The sequence below is a fragment of the Pristis pectinata genome, chromosome 16 (assembly GCF_009764475.1).
Source record: "Pristis pectinata isolate sPriPec2 chromosome 16, sPriPec2.1.pri, whole genome shotgun sequence".
Lineage (NCBI taxonomy): Eukaryota > Metazoa > Chordata > Chondrichthyes > Rhinopristiformes > Pristidae > Pristis > Pristis pectinata.
The window spans coordinates 5677307-5694448 of NC_067420.1; the positions used below are offsets into that span (position 1 = coordinate 5677307).

The 17142-nt window shown below is 39.7% G+C and overlaps 1 protein-coding gene across 1 annotated transcript; it reads right to left on the reverse strand.

The window, feature by feature from the left end:
• Positions 1-64: 64 nt before the first annotated feature.
• On the reverse strand, positions 65-16769 carry tubb1 (tubulin, beta 1 class VI). The gene is made up of 4 exons (XM_052031528.1): positions 16616-16769; positions 14560-14668; positions 7661-7771; positions 65-6849 (listed from the first exon to the last, which is right to left on the reverse strand). The coding sequence occupies exons 1-4, from the start codon at positions 16670-16672 to the stop codon at positions 5786-5788; spliced, it is 1341 nt and encodes a 446-aa protein (XP_051887488.1). The 5' UTR covers positions 16673-16769; the 3' UTR covers positions 65-5785.
• Positions 16770-17142: the final 373 nt, after the last annotated feature.

Here is a 17142-nt window from a genome sequence, read left to right on the forward strand (position 1 = left end):
AAATCTAATGTCATTTGTTTCTCAATATTCCACACAATCTTTTAGCACAAGTGGAAAGATGCTGTCCAATTTTTGTATTGCATTATTGGCTAGGACTATATTCAAATTGGGGCAATGGGATACCAAATGGGGCATCTAAAGTGGCTGATTTTAGTCAGCGTGTTCATTTTTAGTTGATAGTGAAATCAGCATTTGACATTGCTTCTTGTATCAGTCTGTGGACATGACGCAAGAGGGCAGCTTCCAGGTCCTTTTTGTGAAATTAAATGGTTATAAACCAATGGCATTTGGTGCATAGTTTTCAAATCTTTCATCATTCATTGCTGGGTGTGAATCTATATGGGAGCTGGAGATTGCCTGTAGCTGCCATTTTAATCAGTCTGTTAACCTAGTAAAAAGATTCCCTGTGGTTACACTGTTTGGAAACTAGCGGTTTTCAAGGCAACCTATTGGGACCTCATCAGGAGGGAATTTTCCATCGTGCCTAAATGTTCAGCAAATGCTAAAAGAGACTTTCTGATATTCAAAGTAATAAACTTTAAAAGTGTGATTGCAGAGTCCTGATGCAACACAGCAAGTTGTAGCGGCTGCTACTGCGATGTGAAAACAAGACACTAGTCGATGGGTTTCAGAACAAGAACTGGTTTATTTTCCCGCCTTGCACGGGCCTTTTAAGAGAGACTGTTCCCGCCCACTGAAAACAGAAATGACGTATACGCTACGTCATCAAACCTTTAGACGAAGGCCCAACGCCACCTTGGGCCTCGCCGCTCTGACGACGCGCGACCCGACCTCTGAGCCGCTTTGCTTGCTCAGACGGTGAGTCGCTACAAAGTAAACAAAAGCGACATTTTGAGAGGCAGTGGCCCTGAGGCCACACTAAAGGCTAATTTAATCAAGGTTGCATAAAATTGAGTTGAAGTCTTGCACAGGACTCGTTTGTCATAATTAATTGAATGCATTTCTGTTTGTCATTTCATGGAAGGTGTACTGAATTCACACCTCTCGGATTGAGGTACGCTTCTGGTTATAATCCAATGGCATTTGGTGCATAGTTTCCAAGTCTTGCATCATCTCATTCATTGCTGGGTCTAATTCTTGGGGATCACTATAGAATCACTTGGTGAACATTAAACTGACTTCAACAGTTTTTGCAATAATACCTAGCTCATGACCTAGAGACATATGCCATCAATATTGGGCATTCAATTAATTTGAGCCTTTGTTTAAAATGTAGTGGACAGATAAGAGACTGCTTGAAAGAAGCCTAATTGAGTGTTACATTGTGCAGAGCCTTAATTAGACTTCCTGGAAGGATTTTAAAAAACTGGAAATAATTCCAGCATATTTCACCAGAATGATACTGGGGCTCTTACAAATTGAGGATTTGTAAGAGAAACTTGGAATGTATTTCTTGAGTCATTGAGAAGTGATTTTGGGTGTTTTCAAACCAAAAGGATCTGAGAAATTAGATATAAACCGTGACTTCTGGATGAACCAAAAATTCAGAAGTTTAGATCTAGGTAATTCATTTGTAAAACTGGGAAGTGCCTTTATCTCACACAGATTAATAGTTCTTACCAACCGTAAGGGCTTGCAGATGCTGGGACAATAACTGTTCTTAAAACTGAAATTAACTTTGTGGGGGGGGTGGGTTGCTATTAAGTAGCCAAATCCTATTTTTTCCCTTTCATTGGCTCATAAGTAAAGGGGATGCCACACAAGATGGCTTAACCTTGCTATTGCTTGTCTGAAAGAGCAGCATGTGTTTCCAGCCACAGTTGATGGGTATTGTCCTGGCATATATATTGCTCCTTGGTGTAGATACCTCTACGATTAAATGGCCATCTGTTGACCTTGACAAAGTCTGTTCCTAAGAGCTTTGATTTTGCACATTTGACATTTACAATGGCATCTTCTGCAAAGTCAACTTGTACAAGGTTCTCGTTTGTGGTCATCGAGTTTTAAGCCCAATTTATATTGCTGGCAAGGGTCACCCTTTTCCAAGAAGATTTAAATACAAGAGTAGAGACGCCTTGCTCTATTTATATCATGCCCAGGTGGGACCACATCTGGAGTATTGTACACTCATCTGGTTTCCTGACCTAAGACAAGATGCTTGTGGTAGAGTGAACTGAAATGGGAGAGATTGTCCTGTGAGGGTAGATTTAACCAGAGTTGGCATAAACTCCAGTTTAAATGAATGAGAAGTGATTTTTGTATATTTTTGCTGAATTGATGCAATAGTGATGGTCCGGATATCACATCCAGGGAAAACCAGGGGTCAGTCTCAAAATATGAAGCTAGCCATTCAGATTGGGTTCGGGAGATTCCTTCACCAAGGGGGTAGTGGATCCTTGGCATCACCAGTCCAAGAGGGCTGTTGAGGTTGGTAGATTTTGGGATAGTAAAGGAAATTCCTGAATGTGGTAGTGAGGTAAAAGATGCATCATGAATAAGGAGCCAAATGGCCTCCTGTTCACTTTAAAGTAGGTGATGGGCCTCTGGAACCACTGGTGGATTGTTGTGACTGAGTAGCTTGCGAGCTGGCTTTTGTCACCAGTTAAGCATCAATCGCATTGGTGTGAAACTGAGTTGCAGTTGACCAAGCCTTGTTAAGGATAGAGGTTTGCCACCTGGGTCTTTGTAATAGCTTTGGTGATCATTTTAATTGAACCTTCTTTCTTATTTTCAATCTATTTTTTAAAAATGAGCATCTCACAAACATGCTTTGCCGTGGATTTGTGTTTATTCTGGTTTCTTAGGGGTTTGCATTATTGTCCATTTGTGTCCATTAACACAACCACCACCCTATCAATGATCCACCAATGGAATATGTGCTTCATTATTTAGTTCAGCCTTTGATTGCATATTATTTTAAAACAAAGATGAGAGATGCTCATTTATTGATATTAGAAAAATCATGTTTAATATAAGAGTAAACGAATCTCCCATTGTAACACTCAGCAACTTATATAATAGCATAAATGGTTTAAACGTTTTTCAGATACATATTGCACAGAATTTACAGCACAAGCCAACCATAGCAAGTATGTCAATGTTTTAAATGAACTCCCTTCTACATTGATCAGCACCATCTGCACATCCTTCTGTTCCTTTATCATGTGCCTGTGTAGTTTTCCCTTGAAGGCATGCTTCATCTCAAATTGTCTAAAGCATTAGCTACAATTAAGCCATAATTTTCCACCAAAATATAAAATGCTGAAAATTTTAAAATTGCTAATGAGAGTAGCGGGGGTGGGGAGAGCTGTATATGGCATGGGGGAACTTGGAGTGTACGAGAGTTTTTGTTGGGAATGGGGAGAATTGAGACCAATTCTTCAAATTCTATTGACAACTTGTACTTTCCAGTGAGAGAGCACAAGAACTGTTTGGGAGTGATTACACACTTAGTCTGGAGATATCCCGGATTTATGAAGTCTATGTAGCCCCATAATGTCTGAATCTGGGTGTCCTGCATGTTTCATTTTAAGAAGGCAAAATGTTTTTACATCTTATGGGGATTATTAGTTTGCTTTTTGATATAATGGAATTGAAAAATATCCATGGCAGCCAGTCTTTGAATGTGGATGTCGCTGACAAGGCAGGGACTGATTGCCCAGGAAGCCTTTGTGGCATTTCTTGAATCAATACAGACTAAGTGAAGGTGTTATATAGGGAGTTCCAAGATGTTTAATGACAATGGAGGATTGCAATGTGTGCCCATGCTGAGATGGTGATGTACCCAGATACCTGCCGTCTCGGTCTTAGATGAAATCAGTAGGAGATCCTATAATACAAGGAACTCAAAACAAGAATTTTTTTGTTTTGCTAGAATACGATAAGTCATTAAGAAAGTGACACTGCCTCATTGCAGTTGTTTATAAGTTGGCTTTGTGCAACTATTTTTCATGTTTAATATGCATACATTAAGGCATCCAAGCAAACAGAGCAAGTTTTAAATAATTGGAGCAAAAAAAAACTGCTGGAAATCCTAAACAAAATACTGCAAACACTCATCAGGCTGGCTAGCATCCCCAGGGAGAGAAATAAAGTCAGCCTTTCAGATCGAGGATCCTTTGTCCGGACTGTAAAAGTGAGAAAGCAAGCGTGCTTCAAGTTGTGGAGAGAACAAAGGGAATATCCGTGTTGGAATGCAGAACAAAGTTGTCAAGGTAATAATTATTTTAAAAACTGATGGTAACCAGATAAAAATAGATACAAATTGAAAATGAAAGAAAAAAAACTGTGAAGTTAAATTGTTAGTCCTGAGGGCTGTATTTTGCCGGGATGGAAGAATAGTTGCTGTCTTTGTCAAGCTAGTTGGATGTTGTTAGAGCAGTGTGGAGACAGGTAAGAGGGAGACCGAAGGCTCAGGATCACCCTTGCGGACTGAGTGCAGGTGTTCTAGTTAACTTTCATTTGACAAAGAATACCACTCCCAACAATCTGCACTGCTATTGTCAATCTTGGCACGACTCACACCAGCAACTGTCCCACTCGTGGCACCATCCATACTATTTGCATTATTACTGTGACTACTTCTAAATACAGTAGCCTGGTTGTATTAAATATCGCAAGCAAGGCAATTAAAAAAACAGGCAAATTTTAGTCCCTTTGCTGCTATTCTCAGTAACCTTCCAATGAATGTTTTGTCAGATGCAATAAAATGGTTTTACAAAATAATCAGTGTCACATATAATATGGCACATTTTTGTCTGGTTACCTCTCAACCTACTCTTGAGCATGGGGCATGTTGCTGCTCTAGGCCTATCCAAGTCACTAGTTCAGGTGGTAGATGAGTAAACTTCAGACTCTAGGCAGAGGTCTGGAAATAAAAACAGGAAATGCTGGCAACACTCAGCAAGTCAGGCAGCATCTGTGGAGAGAGAAATGGTTAATGTTTCAGGTCTAAGACTGTTTGAGGTTCTCTTAAGGACCTGGACGTTAACTGTTTCTTGTTCCACAGATGACACCTGACCTGCAGGGTGTTTGCATCATTTTTGTTTTTTTTAATTTCAGATTTCCAGCATCTGCAGTTATTTCATTTTCATTTTTCTTTTCTATTTTAAGTTGGTTTTGCGTCACAGAGAAGTGTGATAGGTGGTGTGTGAGACCCAGATTGTGCAACATTTAGAGTGTGATCAAATTGTTCCAGATAAGCTTTAACATTTGCCAATTGAAACTTTTGATTTCCTTTTTAAAAAGCATTGGATAATGAATGGAGCAAATTTGGCTTTACAGTTTGCTTAATCTATTTTGGTTCAGTTTGGAAATTTTTCTCTTTCTAACACATATTTTGCACAACCATTCTCATATATCTACTTCATATTGCTGGAGTCATCTGTTCCTATTGTGAATGTATATCATAGCATTTAAAAAATATTTTGCAATATTACCATTTATCACACCCCGCAATTCCACTATCCTTGACCATCTAGATTATTTAAAATATTCCAAGAACAACCCCAGAGTGGAAGCTTACCTATAACATTTTTTCCCCTTACTGATTTATGGCAGCCACCTATGTTTGTGTTCAGTATGCAAACACCCAATATTTCCAAGCAATGCTTCAAACTTAGTTCCTAATGATGGAAGGGTAAAATGTATTATCATGAATCTCTGTGAAGGTGTAAGTCACTTTGTGATTTCAATCAGCTTCCAGGCCAGTGAAGTTCTTTTCTAGTTTGTCCAATTAGAATAAGATCATTGTTACTTTGGATGTTCGGTTTATTACTTTTGCTGCCATTCATTGAACGGTGAGGAGCATGGTTGTCCTTATTACTTATATTTTCGTGGAGTCAGCTTCCACTTCATCCTCTTCATCTTCACCCTCAATTGTAGCATCTTGGTACTGTTGGTACTCAGACACCAAATCGTTGGTGTTGCATTCGGCTTCTGTGAACTCTATCTCATCCATCCCTTCTCCCATGTACCAGTGGAGGAAAGCCTTCCTTCTGAACATGGCTGAGAACTGCTCAGTGATGCGCCTGAAGAGCTCCTGGATTGCAGTGTTGTTCCCTATGAAGGTGGAAGACATTTTGAGTCCACGTGGTGGGATGTCACACACAGCCACTTTGACGTTATTGGGGATCCACTCCACAAAATGATTGCTGTTCTTGGTTTGGACAGCTAACATCTGATCATCCACCTCCTTGGTGGACATCCTGCCTCGGAAGATCCCTGCCACGGTCATGTATTTTCCGTGGCGTGGGTCACAGGCTGCCATCATGTTCCTCGCATCGAACATCTGCTGAGTGAGCTCTGGCACGGTCAGTGAGCAATACTGCTGGTTCCCACGGGATGTCAGCGGAGCAAATCCAGGCATGAAGAAATGTAGGCGCGGAAATGGAATCATATTGACCGCCAGCTTCCTCAGGTCTGCGTTGAGTTGACCAGGGAAACGCAGCGAGGTGGTGACACCGCTCATTGTCATGGAGACCAGATGGTTCAAGTCACTGTAGGTTGGTGTGGCCATCTTCAAGGTCCGAAAACAAATGTCGTACAAGGCCTCGTTGTCGATGCAGAAGGTCGCATCCGTGTTCTCTATCAGCTGGTGGATGGACAAGGTGGCATTGTACGGTTCAACCACAGTGTTGGAGACCTTTGGCGAAGGCATCACGCTGAAGCTGTTCATGATTCTATCGGGGTATTCCTCTCGGATTTTGCTCATAATAAGAGTGCCCATGCCCGAGCCTGTGCCTCCTCCCAGCGAGTGTATCAGCTGGAAGCCTTGGAGGCAGTCGCAACTCTCGCACTCATGCCTCATGACGTCCAGCACGTTTTCCACCAGCTCGGCACCTTCTGTGTAATGACCTTTGGCCCAGTTGTTTCCAGCACCTGAATTTCCTACAGCAGTGTGGAGAGAAAAAGGGGTCAGTTATGCATCTTAAATGGACCTGACAAAAATCTTTTTACCGATTACACAGCTAATCAGGAGAATCCACAGAGCAGAATTCCCAATGTTCCTGTACCCATTGTTATAAATGCCTGCTGAATACCATTAAGTGTCCAGTCTTGCCTGGTGAACAGAGAGTCAAAGTCTTGTCCAGTGTGCAGTCAAAGACTTACAGACCACAAACTGGTGTTCACTGAATCAGACGGACATGTTGTCCGCTGGGTATATCTCTGTTACCTTTTATCGACTGGATCAGACTCTTATAACCAGTATCCAATAGATAAGACTCTTAAACACTTTTTCTTTCTTTGTTTCTTTATCTATATGTAGTGTAGCAGCTAATGTAATGCTATTACAACGCCAGCAACTCAGGTTCAATTCCAGCCACTGTCTGTAAGGAGTTTGTATGTTCTCCCCGTGTCTGCATGGGTTCCCTCCGGGTGCTCTGGTTTCCTCCCACATTCCAAAGACGTACGGGTTAGGAAGTTGTGGGCATGCTATGTTGGCGCTGGAAGCGTGGCGACGCTTGTGGGCTGCCCCCAGAACACTCTACACAAAAGATGCATTTCACTGTGTGTTTCGATGTACGTGTGACTAATAAAGATATCTTAAAACTGACCAGTTTCTCACTAATATTGCTGTATGACCCAACAGATGGAATGCACATCAGAAAAAGCCAAGACTTCAGAACAATGAGTTTCTACAGTGAAAATGTTTCCGTTCAAAGTGTTTTGGTTTGCTTTTGATGATTTAAAGCTGTACCGTAGATGAAGTTATCTGGTCTGAAGAGCTGTCCAATGTGGCTACCTCGGACACTGTCCATTGTTCCAGGCTCCAAGTCAACCAGTATTGCCCTAGGCACATATTTGTTACCTGAAGGGAAAGGTACATGATTTAGTCTCGCGGTACACTATGTTCATCAAGGTGAATAATGTCAGTGCGATACAATTAAACTCCATCTATTTCATGATTCTCCACATTGAGGAAGTCTTTGATACTCCTAGGACAGGTAAGGCATAGATTGGATACTATAATGCCTCCTCTGCACTATCCCATCAAACACTTCCGGATCCGGAACAGATTCGATTCAGACTGACGCATGTTCTACACTGCCCCATGACACATTCCCAGAGGAAGTGTACCCTGGAGCAACACACCAAAAGCTGGAGGAACTCAGCGGGTCAGGCAGCATCTATGGAGGGAAACGGACAGTCGATGTTTTGGGTCGAGATCCTTCATCAGGATTGGGAAGAAAGAGGGGAGATATAAAAGGGTGGAGGTGGGGGGGAAGGGGTGGCCCAAGAGCTGGTGGGTGATAGGTGGATCCAGGTGAGGAGGGGTGTGGGAAAGCTGGGAGAAGATAGGTGGAAGAGGCCAAGGGCTGAAGAAGATGGAATCTGATAGGAGAGGACACTGGACCATGGAATAAAGGGAAGAGTCTGTTGGTGGCGCTCGATGGACTGTGTCATGACTTGGCTTGGGTCCAGGCACTTTTCAATCTACCATTTACCGCCCTTTAATAAGACTTTTACAATACTGGCTCAAGTTTAATCTTGATCTTTAACTGTTAAAATGACCACCAGATCTAAAGCCTCTGCTAATGGTAAAGGTATTGGAGACCAATCTACTTTGGAAGCCATTTCTAATCTGGATAGAAAGTTCGATCGGAGCTTTGCCAAATTGAAGTCCATTTTAAAAGACTTTGAAGACAAACAAAATACTCTTATCCAGGAAAATGCCAAACAAATGCAACTAATTGCTGAACTCGACCAAACTGGTAAAGAGAGAGATGCCAAACTCCTTTCACTTGAAAAAGCCTTAATTATGACTAAGCAAAACCTGCAGAAGCAACGACAGAGGATCATCGACCTGGAAGGACGCAGCAGGAGGAAAAATTTAAGAATCATCAATTTTCCAGAGAACACCGAGACTGGTAACCCTATGGAATTCTTTTCTAATCTTTTGGTCGATGTGTTTGGTTCCAAAATGTTCCCTGTTCTGCCCATTCTGGATAGGCCTCACAGAGCATTAAGATCTAAACCTGCTCCAGATCAAAAACCTCGGCCAGTAATACTGAGATTCCATTATGTCAGCGTCAAGGAGCTCCTGATTTGTACCTCTTGTAGACGTGGAATGGTTCAATTTAAACAATGGAAGTTTTGAATATTGAAGATTACACCCCAGAAGTTATGAAAGAAAGACTGACCTACAAACCAATTATGGCTCATCTCTATCAAAGCAATTATCATCCTGCATTATTATTCCCAACAAGGTTGAGAATTTCATTACCTGATACATCTCGCAAATGGTTTAAATCCTTCCACGAGGCTGAGGAATTTCTTTTGAATTAGCTTTTAATTTTAGAAGCTAAGAAGTGCGGAAGAGACACAGTGTTTTTCCTTTGATTTACTACCTACTTGCTTTATAATCCAATTAATTTTTAGATTTAAACCTTTCTTTTTTTCTTTTAATGTTTTGTTTTAATAATAATTAAGAATTTAACAAAATGACTGATTGTTTGCTTTCTTTTTGCAATAATTATTAAACTGTATTTTTGATTGTCGGCTGTTAACGCCCTTTGGCTCTGTTTCATTCTCACAACTATGTTGTTAGTTTGATATCTCTGTTTGGATTATGTTGTTCATTTTTAGACAAAACATGGGTGGTTTATATATTTTTCAATTTGGACTACTGCCACCAATAGAACTGGGGTTAGTTCAATTAGTGGGTAGTTTTCTGGCTGCCTATTAGCCAGTTTTCGGGCTGTTGGGGGAGAGGGGTGGGGTTGTTTTTAAGTTTTTTTTCTGGGCTAAACTACAAATTTTTCTAAATTGTCGTTACATCCGTTTCCTCTTTGAATATTTTTTTTAGTTCTACCTGTTGGTAGACTCGGATATACCAATATTAACCCTTTACATACCATATGTTTTTTAATCTGTTAAAATGGATAAGACTATTAATTTTATTTCATGGAATGTTAACAGCTTAAATAATCCGCTTAAGCGCAAGAAGATTTTTAAAGTTTTTCATAGATTAAATGCTCAGATTATTTTCATTCAGGAGACTCACATCAGGAAGAAAGATAATCAAAGCTTTTTTAGATTTTGGAAGGGTCAACAGTTCCATTCAAATTCACAAACAAAGGTGAAAGGAGTTTCTATTTTTATAGACTCCTCAATTTCGTTTGTCCATCATGAGACAATATCAGACCCAAATGGTAGATTTTTATTAATTACTGGTCTGCTTCATAATAAAAAAGCTGTTATGGTTAATGTTTATGCACCCAATGTAGATCACCCTGAATTTTTTAAACATCTGTTTGCATTTTTTCCTAATTTAAGTGAATACACTGTGATTATGGGTGGAGATTGTAATTGCTGTCTAAACCCTTCGATGGATAGATCTGTGTCGAATCCTGCACTTCCAAACAAATCCGCTGTCTTTATTAATTCCTTTTTAGTTGAATCTGGAATTTTAGATGTTTGGAGATTTCTACACCCATATGATAAAGAATTTTCATTCTTTTCTCATGTTTACCATAACTACTTGAGGATTGATTCTTTTTTTATTGATGCTAGATTAGCTCCACTCACTATGGACAGTAAATATGATGCAATTGCCATTTCTGATCATGCACCATTGACTTTATCAATTAAATTACCAGATCTATCCTTTGGTGTCAGAGAATGGCAATTTAACCCTTCTCTATTACAAGACTCAGATTTCATCCAATTTATTAAAGAAAAGATTTCATTTTTCTTTTTAACTAATTTTACGGAAGGAATCTCTAGTGGGATAATATGGGATACTTTTAAAGCATACATCCATGGTCAAATTATTTCCTAAATTTGAAAAAACGAACTAATAACGAAATACGTATATTGGCTGACAAGATTAAAGAAATCGATAATAAGTATTCTGATACTCCGAATCTGGAGCTTTTTAAAAAGGGAACAGAACTCCAATTACAACATAGTTTATTATTAACATCTTCAATTGAAAATCTACTACTTAAAAACAAAAGTCAATTTTATATACATGGTGTCAAATCCGGTAAGTTATTGGCCAACCAATTGAAAGCTACTTTATCTAAACATCAAGATTTATAAAATTTGTAAACCAGATGGTACCTACATGATAGATCATGTTCAAATCAACAAATCCTTTCAAGAATTTTATTCTTCTTTATACCAATTAGAATCCCCTGAGGATCCTACATTAATGTATGAATTTTTAGGAGATTTGAAGATTCCCCAATTATCTTTAAATGAACGCTGTACATTAGATGCTCCCATTTTGGAGGAAGAAATAAAGAAAGTAATATTTTCAATGAACCTGGGTAAAGCACCCGGCCCTGACGGATATACAGCTGAATTTTTTAAATCCTTTTCTGATATTCTTGTTCCCTGGTTAGCCAAAATTTTTAAAGACGCCCTGTCAGTGGGTAAACTACCACAATCTTTCTATGAAGCAACTATCTCTTTAATTCTTAAAAAGGATAAAGATCCCACTGATTGTGCATCTTATAGACCTATTTCTTTATTAAATATAGATTCAAAAATATTTTCCAAAATATTGGCCTTTAGACTGGAAAAAGTTCTCCCACAAATTACCTCTGAAGACCAGACAGGATTTATTCAGAACCGTTATTTACATTTTAATATTAGGAGATTAATGAATATTATATATACCCCTTCATCCCAAATTCCAGAATGTGTTGTTTCAGTAGATGCTGAAAAGGCGTTTGACAGAGTCGAATGGGAATATCTATTCACTACACTTCAAAAATTTAATTTTAGTCCTAAATTTATATCTGTGATTAAAATGATTTATTATACACCTATGGCGTCAATACTTACTAATAATCAAAGATCTCCTTTGTTTAGGCTTTTTCGAGGTACTAGACAAGGTTGCCCATTAAGCCCTTTATTATTTGATATTGCTTTAGAACCTCTGGCTATTGCACTCCGGGACTCTTCAATTGTATGTGGCATTACTCGCGGATAGAAGATTCATAAGATATCTCTCTGCGCAGATGACCTGTTACTTTATATTTCTAATCTGGACGAATCTATCCCCGCAGTACTATCACTATTAGATCAGTTTAGTGTTTTTTCTGGCTATAGATTAAATCTTAATAAGAGTGAACTTTTTCCATTGAATATGCAAACCCCAATTTATAGCCAATTACCTTTTAGATTGGTAACTGACTATTTTATGTATTTAGGTGTTAAAATTACCAAGAAACATAAGGACTTATTTAAAGCTAATCTATTGCCTTTAATTGACCATGTTAAACAATTATTTACTAAGTGGTCTCCACTGTCTCTATCATTGGTAGGCCGAATTAATGCGGTTAAGATGAATATTTTACCAAAATTTTTATATTTATTTCAAGCGATTCCAACTTTTGTCCTGAAATCTTTTGACCCATATGGAAAAGGGAATAGTATGTTTTCGTGATCTAATCATTGATAACTGTTTTTCGTCTTTTGAACAATTGTTTAACAAATACAATTTGCCTAGATCGCACTTTTTTCGATATTTGCAGATTAGAAATATTTTTAAAAGCTACTATACCCTCTTTTCTGACACCTTACAAAACTGAAACTACGGAAAAAATTTTAGGTCTTAATCCTTATCAGAAGGGCTTGATAGCAATAATCTATGATTTAATTACGAAAATACGTCCAGAATCACTGGACAAAATTAAGAATGAATGAGAAACCGAACTCCAGACATCTTTACCTTCGGAGACTTGGAAGAAAATTCTTCATTTAATTAATACGTCTTCAATGTGTGCCAGACAATCGTTGATAGTTTAAGGTAGTTCACAGGACCCATATGTCCAAAGATAAGCTAGCTCATTTTCCTCACCATATAAATCCTATATGTAATAGATGTAAATCGAATGTGACTTCTTTGACACATATGTTTTGGTTCTGTCCTCTTTTGGAAAAATATTGGAAAGACATTTTTAACATTATTTCAAATGTATTGAAGATTGATTTACAACCTCACCCTATCACTGCAATTTTTGGATTACCAAGGATAGAGTCTGGCCATTCTGGGCAGCACGGTAGTGTAGCGGTTAGCGCGACGCTATTACAGCCCCGGCGATTGGGGTTCGATTCCTGTAGCTGTCTGTAAGGAGTTTGTACATTCTCCCGTGTCTGCGTGGGTTTCCTCCGGGAGGACCGGTTTCCTCCCACATTGCAAAGACGTACGGGTAGGTTAAGTTGGGTTTAAAAAATGGGCGGCGCGGACTCATTGGGCCAGAAGGGCCTGTTACCATGCTGTAAATAAAATTTAAAATTTAATTTAATTTATCTGCTTCTGCTAACCATATGATTGCTTTTGTTACATTAATGGCCAAATGATCCATTTTGCTTAAATGGAAGGATCCAATAACCCCTACTACTTTTCAATGGTTCTCTCAAACTATATCATGCTTAAACTCGGAAAAAATTAGGAGTGGTACTGTCGATCCTTCACTTAAATTTGAAGATATTTGGAGTCCTTTTATTCAATATTTTCACATGATGTAGATCCCCTTTCAATAACTTTCCAACTTAGAGGAACGGAGTTGACGACATAATATTGCTCTGTTTCTACTGAGAAATTTTAGTCCAGTCTTTTTTTTTCTTTTTTTTTTGTTTGTATTTTTTTGAAATTTTTCTGTTTAGTTTATATTGTTTACAATTTTTCTTACTGATTTGGGGTTTTTTCCTCTTTTTTTTAATTTAGATAATAAATCTTTTTCTTTCCTTTCTTTTATATTATATTCATTTACTAAGAGATCGTTGGATCTACAGATTTTTTTATATTTTATTCTTTATGATTATCTATGCCATGATTGTTCTCCTGATCTCTTTGTATTACATGTACAAACATTGATGTTATATATTAATCTGTATTAATTTGAAAACTAATAAAAAGATTAAAAAAGAAAGGAATAAAGGGAAGGAGGAGGAGAGGTGAACTGGGAGGGAGGACGGTATGGGTGACGGGCAGATCGAGCGGGTGGGGGAGGGGACGGGGCCGGTGGGATGAGGGAAAAAAGGGAACAGAGGGGAGTGGTTATTGGTAGTTATAGGGACTGACGTCTCCAAAGTGTATCCTGGATTGATGTTAGAGTAACTTCCGCTTGCACTGTCCCATTAAACACTCCAAGTGTAGGTGAAAGGGCAAAGCATCATCTACACTGTGGCAACGATCTGCCCTGATCACAGATGCAGAGAAGCGCTCTCCACTGGTTAAGTGCAATATGTATTTTCCACTCCGCTGTCCTGTGCAGTTTCCCTGCTAGTTTCACAGTTGTACTATGCACAGTGGGAAGCAGATTGAGAGCCAAAATGCTTAATCTTGTGGCCAGCGTACTGCAGTGGTCATCCAACAATTTTGGTTCCATTGGCGAATGAGAACGACTCTATTCCATAGAATATATATTTTCAAAATACCTATTGTGCCTGTTTCTGAAAATAATTTTAATTCTGTATCAGATTTAGTATTGCAGTTTGTTGCTCAATTTTTCATGTGTTTTGGAGCTTTGCAGATCTTCAGTCTGCCACAAAACTACATTGATAATAAATGGCAGTCTATATGTATGCAACGACTAAAGCAGTAAGTTCAATGCTCCTTCTCTAAGTGGTTTTCCTCACCATGTGCTTCGTTGAAGTATACGTTGACTCTCTCAAGTTGGAGGTCTGAGTCTCCAGTGTAATTCCCCTTGGAGTTGATTCCATGTTCTTCAGTAATTACTTCCCAGAACTGTTGGAGAAAATGAATTTCTTTGTTAAAATTAACAGGCATATCAAAAATATGATACCAATCAATTTTAATTATTCTATTCATTTTACAGAGTGTGGGTGGACTGACAGAGCCAGCATTTATTACCTATCCTTGAGCAGGCCTCCTCGAACTAGCACAGTCTTTTTGGTGAGGGAGCTCTCAGTGCTGTGGAGGAGGGACTTGCAGGATTTAGACCCGATGTTGATGAAATCAGGATGGTGCATGACGTAAAGGGGGACAGAGAGGTGGTGGTGTTCCTGCCGCCTGGGTGGTAGAGCTCATGGGTTTGGAAGGTGCCGTCAGAGTAGTTGAGGTGACTAACACACTGCTGCCACAGTGCATTGGTGGTGGAGGAACGAATGCTTACAGTGGTGGATGGGGCTCTGGGCAAACGGACTGCCTTGTCCTAAATATTGTTTTGTTGCTCAAGTGTTATTGGACCTGCTCTCACCCAGACACGTGGAGGGTTTCGTCCAGCTTTTGACTTAGTCCTTGCAGATAATGGAAAGGTTTTAAAGAGACAATTGCTGTAGGACACCCAGCCTTTGACCTGCTTTGGTAGCTACAGATACATGTGGCTGGTCCAGTTGGGTTTTTGGTTGATGGTGACTTCCAGGATGTTGATGGCTGAAGACTCAGTGATGGCCATGCCATTGAATGTCAAGAGTGGCTTGTTAGATCTCTTGTTGCAAATGGTCATTGCCTGGCATGAACATTACTTGCCCGTGTCTGAATGTTGTCTGGATCTCACTGTACGCAGCCATGAGCTGCGTCATTTGCTGAAGAGTTGTGAATGGAATTGGACATTGTGCAATCATCACAAACATCCCTTCTCCTGATCTTATGAAAGAAAGGTCATTGATGAAGCAGCTGAAGATGGTTGGGCGTAGGACACTGCCCTGAGCAACTCCTGCAGTGATGTCCTGGGGCTGGGATGATTGACTTCTGACAACCACAACCATCTTCCTTTGTGCAAGAGATTTAGTCCAGTCATTGGAGTGTTTTCTGCTCGATGTCCATTGACCTCAGGCTGACAGTAGCAGAGCATTTCTTTGCTGGGATAGCACGGACTGTATGGGAACCTTTATCAGTCAGAAACAACAAGCAGTGAATCTATCCGTTTACTAGTGGAGGCCAGTCACTGTTCTCTTTGCACTTCTGAGTTCCACTCCTGTTGGTTGGGAGGCACTGAGAGGTTGGAGCAATCCTACAGCGTGTAAACAAGGCTGACAGGCATTTCAGAGAAATCCCCCACACCCATCTCTGCTCTTATCTGGCTACTCACCACACACTGCCACTCATTTCAACCACCATGCATGACATTTAAATTTTAGACTGGATCATCAAAGTTCACAGTTATACATAAATTAGCCACCTCACTATTAGTTTCGAGTGAGCTCTCCAACATTAAAAGATTTAGTATTTATAATATTTAATTTTTTTCCATCTATTTAAATAAAAATACATTTCATTTGTGTAAACCATTATTTTTATTTTATGTACTTTAACAAGATGCTAAGATGTATAACCCTGTCTCTCAGGTCCACATCAATATAATTCATGCACAGTCCATGAACTCATTCTGTCTTCAGTAGAGTATGGAATATTGGTGTTGTACCAACCTAGGTGGGAGCCTTATAATCTATAACTGATTGTAGGCTTGCTCAACATCTCATTTGAAGGCAGTGTCACACACAGCTAGGGCATTGTGGTGTCAGCCTAGATTATGCATTCAAGTCTCTGGACTGAGGCACTCCAGCCAATGACCATCTGACTCACAGGTGGATGTGCTCCTTGAGCAATGGTTAACAAATGGGCAACGGTCATGTGGGCAAGGCTGGTGTCCAACAAACCCCTGCAGCACAATCCCAATGCACAAAATTGGAAAGTAAAACCCAACAGCCATTCAAACCAAACTCCACTTACCTTGCTCCCCACCTGGTTACCACATTGCCCAATCTGGAAATGCACTATCTCACGCATGCTGCCGAGTTGACTTTCTAGCTTCCGACGATTTAAAGTCCCAACTGCTCACTACCTTGTCAGCAACAGCTGTTTATCCCAGTTCTCGGAAAAGCCGGAATGCCCGTCGAATGTCACGTGGCATCAAGGGGCGGTCAGTTCAGGAAACGCAATTATGTTCTCTTGCCCATCCTATCCTCCCCACACACACATGTTGGAGACCTCACTGAGGATAAGCACAAGCATTTTAGAGAGAGATAAAGAGGAATGGAGCTTAGAAACTCTCACATCATTAAAGAGCTAACAGCTAATCAGGAGTTTAAAGCCTTCACAATCCAATGAATCAGCAATGTTCTACTTTCACTAAGGCTTAAGGGTTTAATTACAAGGCCAAGTTATACAAAGTGTTTGTACTTCTATACATTTGGGAGATTGAAGGTTGACCTAAGCAAGGTCTTTAAATGATTAACGAGGATTGATGGGGCATGTAT